Below are 7,730 nucleotides of genomic sequence, written 5' to 3' on the forward strand. Positions count from 1 at the left end.
TTCTGTTTTGTATTCAATGTAAACAGTTTGTGTTTTCCGTCTTCTTTTTTTTCTTTGTAAACTATATCCACAAATACTCAACAATAATATTTTGACTAAAAAAAACCTAAAATCCTAACAGTAACAATAATCAAACAATAAATAGTGGAAAAAAATCAATGTGTTCATTTGTATTGTTTTCCGAAGCAAAAATAATAAATAAAAAAAAGACTGATATCCGAAAAGTCAGAGAGGAAGATAAGGCCAAATTATTCAAAAGACATTTTACTGAGAATACCAGCGATGATACTAATATAATAATAGTATTATATTACTTTAAAATTAATATTCATATTATACAAAAACGTTGGTCATTTATTTACTGAAATTTTGTACACGAGGGCTTCCACATCTTTCTAATCTGCTGAAGAGATTCATTGTTTCCGAGTGTACGTAAAGGCAACATTGCCACTGCCATTATTTACCATAGCCATCCAGCTACTGTTAGCTCTATCAAAGAGATTATTTATCGCAGTTGTAGCGATAATATGGAGCTATCCTTTAGTAGACTATAGCGGAATTACATAATTAACACTGGCAAAGCATTTATTCAGTTAAATTTGGCTTGAGTTAGACAACGTTACCCGAAAGGCAAAAAGTAGCTGTTAGCTGAACCACGTAGGAAATCGGCTTCTTTTTAGTCAAACTGTTGTATTAAAATTTGTCAATCTCATTCTTTCTACAAAGAAGCTTCCTGGCTTGCCTTTGAACATGGACAAGTTTGTAGTGCGGTTTCCTAAGGGAGACGCACCTAAAAAATCGAAGACAGACGAAAAGGTGTACAAACAGACTACAATTGAATCTCTACGGGTAAGACATTAGGCATGCATGTATTGTGTGTTAACGCATTTATGTAGTAATTGCTTGCCTTTTGTGTTTCGTAAAGCGAGTGGTTGTTATTGAGGACATCATGCGTTACAAGTCAATGCTGGAGCTGCCAGAACAGAGCAAAGACAACCTGCTGACTGCCCTGAAAGAGCTGAGTAAGAAGGTCCCTTCCAAGGAGGTGCTCAAGTCCACGAAAATAGGTAAACACAATTTTTAATAACTCTTTATACAGATGGGCTGTCGTTAGAAAGTCATTTAAGTTTCCATTTTAGTTCAAAGATTGCACAACCAACCTTTATAACATGAATAACAGCTTACATGTGAGCTGAGTTTGCTTTTACTCTCTTATTACATGAGAATTATAACTCTGAAGAGCAAACCACTCATTAAAACAGTGTTCTCCTCATAAATGCCAGGCCAGTCAAATTCACAATATTCACATACGTAATCAAAACATCTCTCTGCTAAGGTCACACTGTCAACAAAATGCGAAAGCATCTGGATCCCGAAGTAAGTTCAATGGCAGCAAAGGTTTACACGGACTGGAGGACGTTCATCGAGGAGAATTCCAATAAGCCATCCATTGAAGTGCGCTCGGACAAACAGTCTGAAGGACTCAGGAGCAACGCTAGAAGGCTCATGTCTGAAGCACTAGAGGTCAAGGTAAGATGGAGAATCTCAGGGCAATCGTGAAACATGGCTTTAGAAAGATTTATTTTTTTTATTATTTTCGTTTCTTCCCGTTTCCTTCCTTATCATGTTACATGTTGAATGTAAGCCTGAAAATCAGCATATATGATTTATTGATCGCTGTTTACGAGTGTATTTTAACTTATGCACATTTATTAATTTAAAATATTCCATTCCCAGCACTGGCATGTTCTTTATAAGAAGTATCTGAATGCTTGTTCATCTTACAGCTACTTGTTGTCTGTCTGACTCATTCCTGAAATATTTCTGTTCATCTTTCACCTACAGGAAGATTCTGGTCTTATAGACAACATCGAGAGGGAAGTGTTTCACCAGAGCTCCCGACTGGTCAGCACTTCATACAGACGGACTGTTAGAGCACTTGTGTTTGCCTTCAAACACAACCCTGAGGTCAGAGCTCAGGTGAAGAACAGCACAATAGCAGTCAACAAGCTGGTCTCTAAATACAAAAAATAACAGAATAATAAACTATGTAGAGCCAGCTGTATATGGAAAATAGTTTTAATACAATTGGAGAAGGATTTTATGCACACATTTTTTTACATTTTATTTTTATTGTTTTCTTGATTTTCTGTAAAGAAGTTTAAAAAAAATCTTTTTGTGGCACATCAGTAGCCTAGCACTTTTTGCAACTGCACATGAATCATTGTAAAGAATACTGTAGGTGATGATATTAATGCTATTCCTTTTTGTAATGTAATAATGTAGGCATTCTTTTTCAACAGGTGCATTGTTTTTTTGTCTTGTAAATGAACATTTTTATACGAAACATGATTTAAAGCATGACAACTTAAGCACTGGAGTCCTGTCTTTGATGAAGAAGAGCTAATATAATCACATACATATATATACACACACATATATACACACACATATATACATACACACATACACACATACACATATATATATATATATATATATATATATATCTAAAGAAGCACTAGCCAAACAATAGCTATAACCATGAGAATAACAGCCAGAACACAAATGCTAATAAAGACAATATCGCTCAAATCATGAGGCTCAGCTTCTGGATCCCCTTCACTGCCACTGCTACCATTGTCAGTTTGCTGGGCCTGCTCCTCCAGACGACGCTCCTCTGCAGAAATGATGGACACTGATGCTATTTTCCGCAGGGCATCGCACTGCAATTTATATTCTTGTACATTTTCCTGCTTCCCATCAGAGAAATCAATGTAGAGTTTGTTTACAAGCATGGTGATGTTCCGATGTTTCTGTAAGGGATCATTAGATACAGTATTAATAGAAGCAAGTCGCAAGTGTCTGCAACAATTGTTTAGCAGTTTAAACAGGGCAAATTGCTGCCTATTATAGTGTGCCAGTAAATGAGAACATGTTAGTCACCTGGCTGGCAGTACCACAGTCGACAAACTGAGCCACTATCTTGTATGAAGTGGTCGTTAACTGCGCTGTACAGGTCGGGTTTCCTAAGTAGATGCTCTCACGGTCCAGCTGAGGTAAGGACTGCTGGGGTATCACAATGGTGAATTCTGATCTTGTGCAGCTAACATTTACAGGCACCACTTGGATTGAGGAAAAAAAATCACACTTTTTAAGAGCAGCATAAGAATGATATGGAAAAAGTTAACAAAAAGATATTTTAGAAGTTAATCATACGCCTGTACAAGGAATATTTACCTCCCTGATAAGAAGCGGTGAATCCTCTGTGTGCTTCATTTCTGTCTGTGCTGAGCACGACCAGCAACTTGTTGCCCTTTGAGACGAGAGAAGAAGGATGCTCCCTGCCACACCAGCGTCCCATCAGAGCGTCCATCTGGCTATTCCCATCATAAACTGCGACAGAGTCATAGTCGCACTCATCTGATAAACTGTTGCGGTCCTCCAAGTCCATTAAGGGGAAGAAGAGTTTGATGCGGTAGCCTGCGGCTAGAGTGATGCTCCAGTGGCAGTTAATGTTGTTTGGGTAGATGTTGGGGAAATTTGGGCTGCTAAAGTTGCCACTCACATGAGACAGCACCTGCTGGCACTCACCTATTAAAGTACAGCCAATCAGATAGTCATTTGGATTGCAGATGTTAGCTTGCTGCACTGCGTTCATTTTATGATTGGCTTTTTTTGTACTTCATCCTCTCCATGCAGCCTCATGTAAGTCTCGGACTAAAAGTTTATGTTTAAGATCCTGGTCACTGTGTCTGGCAAATAAATTTTAAATGGGCAAATGACATTACCAGAGCCTCCTCCAGATGTTCTGTTTAACTCCCACAGACCAAAGACATGTTTATATGACTGATTTAATCAGTGACTGTAAGTTGGCTGCGTGTGTGACTATTAGAGTGTGTGGTTGTCTGCCTCTCTGTGTTAGATCTGTGATGGGCTGGGGGTTATAAATGGCATTTATACAGGTGTCTCTTCAAGTTTTTTTTTTATTTTTTTATCCTTTTTGCCAGCTGGCTTATGCTCAACAAGGTCAAATGGGCACAGTCTGTGAGCAGCTTTCTAAAAGTTACTCTGCAGTTTCGACTGAACTCGAGTGTCCCTAGACCAGTCAAGGACCTTCACATTTGTGTTTATGATGGTGGTGTTTACCCAGTTTCTATGAAAGAGGATTTTTTTTCTTTGCAACTGAAATGCTTCTATTTGATCAGATTGTTAGGGTATATTGTTTCATGCTCTTGATATCTCCTGTGGCTTGTTTCAGTCGAGCTGCAATACCTTTAGCCAATAATAAAATCCATTGTTCTCTGTTTTTTAAAATCCAACATTCTCACAAAATGTTCCCTGTTGATCTTTAGCTTTTTGAAATAGATTTTTTTGTGGGTTTCAAGATAGATTTTCTGTTCTGTGAGTGAACAGAAGTTTTTAAACATAATTTGCTTTAGGTCGAATGTCAAATTGTTGATAATTGAAAAAAAATTACCTTTAGGTTTCTGCATTTACACCAAAAACATGAACACTCAAGGAGAAAAAATACAAAAGGACTTTGCATATTGATGTGAGAAAGCCGAAATCAAATTCACCTACCTGAATAATAGTAGGCCTTGAACCCACGTCCCCCAATGTTGAAGTCAGACTTGAAGACTACAAGAAGTTGGTTGGAAGTAGTGATGATGTTGGGGGGTTTATCTGTCCCACAGTATTTACCCAGATGCCGGTGGGTGACTGTTGGGCCGTCAAACAGGGCTACAAAGTCAAAGTTACATCCTTCATTGTTTTCCAGCTGGAAGTCCAAAAACACCAAGGTGACCACACTTGTGTTAGACACATGGATGGCCCAAGAGCAGTCGGCATTGTTGCTATACTCCTGGGGGTAGCCTGGGCTAGAAATTACTCCAGATAGTCCAGTCAGGACTCCACCACACATATCTAGAGAAGAAAAAATGCAGATTTAGATTTGCATTGGAAATCACATGCACGCTTTCTATTCAGTGTGCTGCATTTTTATAGCTAACTGTTAGTCCAAAGTTTAGGCAACAATTCAGGCATTTCTAGTCATGCTAATAGTTCTGCAACTTTTAGAAAAGAAAACAGTAACTAAATTGTAAACACGATAATATGTTCACTGTGAGCATTATGGTTTTGTGAAATTTGCCTCATCTACGCAGCCACTAGGATCCGTATGAGCTCTAATTGAATATAATATACAATATTTAAGTGAGGTCAAAACCAAGAAATTTCACTTACAAGACACGACTTAAACTGTCTAAACATGGCCGGACAAAATCAACTCAAGTTTTGGCCAACTATCCCTGTCACATTGCATTAAGTGTAACAAGCTACCTTTTCTGTAGCCAACAGTGAAGCCCCTGTAGGCCACATGGCGGTCTGAATGAAAGATGATGGACATGACATTCCAAGAAGAGGTGAATTGAGGTGGAGAGATGTCCCCACAAAATGTCCCGAGGAGGTTCCCTTCATCCTCAGATATGCCATTGTATATTTTAATGTAATCATAAGCACAGCTTGCGTGGTACTCCAGCTCAAAGTAGTGGAAAGTGAGGAGGACAGAGGAGCCCTCTGCTACCACAATTAGCCAGGAACAGTGTGTGTTGTAGGGGTATAGGCCTGGGAAGTTTGGGCTGGAGAAATTGCCAGATGGAGCAGAGAGGATTCCTCCACATTTGACTCCTTATAATGACAAAAAATAAACAAAACAAAACAGAAAAAACATTTCATTTCAGTTCAGAGAAAGAAGTCATGGTTCACCGTGAAAGTGTATTACAAGCTGACATTGAACAATTGGATCCCACCATTCTCTCTATATACAGTACCTGCAAGATAAAGCACTCCCATGAAATTTAAGCATTGCTCCATCAAGATAAAAAATGGCAACTCACCTTTTTTAGAATCAGCCTTGTCAAAGAGCAGTACTAAATGAATCAGTATAGTCACCCTGAGAGTCATGTTGTTATTGCTGATTTGGCTTTTGTCACACCCCAGCTACAATAACGGCAGAAACGCACAACGGCAATGTCAGAGCGCACAGCCTTGAGACATCAGCAGCGGTGCCTGTAGAGGTAAGAGGACTTTGAAAAATTCATCCGTAGCCTGAATGAGTAACCTGATAGCTGCCTAGGCCATGCTTTGCCTTTCCGCTAAATTTTAATGACTGATATCCAATGAGCATGAGTGGCTTGTCAGGACACTGTTTGGAGAGATGTTATACATTTTTAATGACACACACACACACACACACACACACACACACACACACACACACACACACACACACACACACACACACACACACACCCCAGTACACTAAACACCAGCTGCAAATGGAGTTAATAAAGAGGTAAGAAGGAGAGAAGGATGATCGTATTTGTCACTAATATAAATGGCTTCATTAATGTGACGTGAAAGAAAAGATCCCACAGTCACAAAGTAATAAGGGCACTGTGCAGGCTTTGTGTTTGTTAAAGCAGCTTAAGCATGCATTTGCATTTTAATGCACTTGAGTATATATAATGAGGTGAAGCGCAGAAATAGTGTTTATTGTTTCTGTTACTACTGAGGTTCACACCTGCAGCTTCTGTTTGAATAGTCTCATTGTACCTAAGCACAATTTTTAAAACAATGGGTTTCAGGAGGACGAGAACTTTATCATATCAAATCTTTTATTCTCAACAAATGCTTCATAATTGCTTTGTGGCAGTTCTGTTCATATAAGTTAAAGGGCTCATTTTTTGTGTAATAATGTGCTTGTTTTAAATTCAAACAAACACAGACTGTGCCACTGCATTGTATCTGATGAGTAAGGTAATTTTCCTCAGAAAATGCAAACCTTTTTAATGCAAATTCTGTTTATACTCTAATTTCTGTTTATGGGAAGAGTAATGCGGCGACTCTCAGACAGAGATTTTGTGGTATTTGCCAAACGCCAATCATATTCCATGAGTCATTCCTTCTGTTTTTGCAGCCTTATAGCCGAGCGGTGGAGACACATGTAGACAGTAATCCTGAGTCAATGTGATTGCACAGCAGACAGGGAGATAAAGTACTCTTAGTAAAAGCCTATTCTTCAAATAAATGTTTACTATTCCAGCAGTGCCGTGAAGGCAAGGCTTTTAGATTGAGCGTGTCTAATAGCTTCAGTGAGCAACACTAATTCCTAAAGAAACCTGCTAGATGGTGCTGTTACACTGTGAAAATAAAGTGAAAATCAACACTGGGTTTTAAAAAGTCATGTCAAGCTCTAAGCTGAAATAAATAAGAATGTGATTAAAATCAGTCAAGTGTTTTTGCACAGGGGTTCCTGGAACTAAAATGAACCGCCTTGCCTTTGAATTTTAATTCTGTCCTCTCTGAAAGCTTGTCATTGTTCAAGGATGTGGGTGCTAGGCAGTAGTGAAATGTGTTTCTGAAAGATACCGAGTGTTTAGAGCAATTAAATCACCTATTAGCAAGTAAATACTATAAAAAACAAAATGGTTGAAACTGAATTCCCGCAGAATAAAAATGAACTTCAGTCGCACAAAAGCAGACGTTTGACTGAAGAGTTTAATTCAATGATTTAGTTCCAGAAATGCATGAAAGGAGTGTTAAAATTATATTCAGGAACATTTAAAAAAAGAAGCAATTTTAGTAAATATCAGAAGTGGGTGGTTATTTAGACATTTGGCAGTTGTGAAGAGTGGATGCTGTTGTTGATGGGCACACTCCACAGTCTG

The 7,730-nt window shown here is 38.6% G+C and overlaps 2 protein-coding genes across 2 annotated transcripts; one reads left to right on the forward strand and one right to left on the reverse strand.

Moving 5' to 3' along the window:
* The first annotated feature begins 720 nt into the window (after window positions 1–720).
* Window positions 721–2,103, forward strand: tceanc2 (transcription elongation factor A (SII) N-terminal and central domain containing 2). Its single transcript, XM_085378548.1, has 4 exons — window positions 721–849; window positions 926–1,067; window positions 1,337–1,530; window positions 1,846–2,103. Exons 1-4 carry the CDS (start codon window positions 751–753, stop codon window positions 2,032–2,034), a joined length of 624 nt encoding a protein of 207 aa, XP_085234674.1. The 5' UTR covers window positions 721–750; the 3' UTR covers window positions 2,035–2,103.
* A 407-nt stretch (window positions 2,104–2,510) lies between these two features.
* Window positions 2,511–5,964, reverse strand: cdcp2 (CUB domain containing protein 2). Its single transcript, XM_085378963.1, has 6 exons — window positions 5,898–5,964; window positions 5,341–5,688; window positions 4,585–4,926; window positions 3,241–3,594; window positions 2,947–3,125; window positions 2,511–2,816 (listed from the first exon to the last, which is right to left on the reverse strand). The coding sequence occupies exons 1-6, from the start codon at window positions 5,962–5,964 to the stop codon at window positions 2,511–2,513; spliced, it is 1,596 nt and encodes a 531-aa protein (XP_085235089.1).
* Window positions 5,965–7,730: the final 1,766 nt, after the last annotated feature.

Source organism: Diplotaxodon limnothrissa, linkage group LG18 (assembly GCF_057381915.1).
Source record: "Diplotaxodon limnothrissa isolate DT_005_m linkage group LG18, D_limnothrissa_male_GT1.1, whole genome shotgun sequence".
Taxonomy (NCBI): Eukaryota; Metazoa; Chordata; class Actinopteri; order Cichliformes; family Cichlidae; genus Diplotaxodon; species Diplotaxodon limnothrissa.

Excerpts from the sequence above, each read along its gene's own strand:
- tceanc2 (XM_085378548.1), top strand. The coding sequence starts at position 751 with ATGGACAAGTTTGTAGTGCGGTTTCCTAAGGGAGACGCACCTAAAAAA. Across the intron at positions 850-925 it reads CTACAATTGAATCTCTACGG|CGAGTGGTTGTTATTGAGGA; the intron begins GTAAGACATTAG and ends TGTTTCGTAAAG. Across the intron at positions 1,068-1,336 it reads GCTCAAGTCCACGAAAATAG|GTCACACTGTCAACAAAATG; the intron begins GTAAACACAATT and ends CTCTCTGCTAAG.
- cdcp2 (XM_085378963.1), bottom strand. The coding sequence starts at position 5,964 with ATGACTCTCAGGGTGACTATACTGATTCATTTAGTACTGCTCTTTGAC. Across the intron at positions 4,927-5,340 it reads CACTGTTGGCTACAGAAAAG|ATATGTGTGGTGGAGTCCTG; the intron begins GTAGCTTGTTAC and ends TTTCTTCTCTAG. Across the intron at positions 3,126-3,240 it reads CACCGCTTCTTATCAGGGAG|TGGTGCCTGTAAATGTTAGC; the intron begins GTAAATATTCCT and ends CCTCAATCCAAG.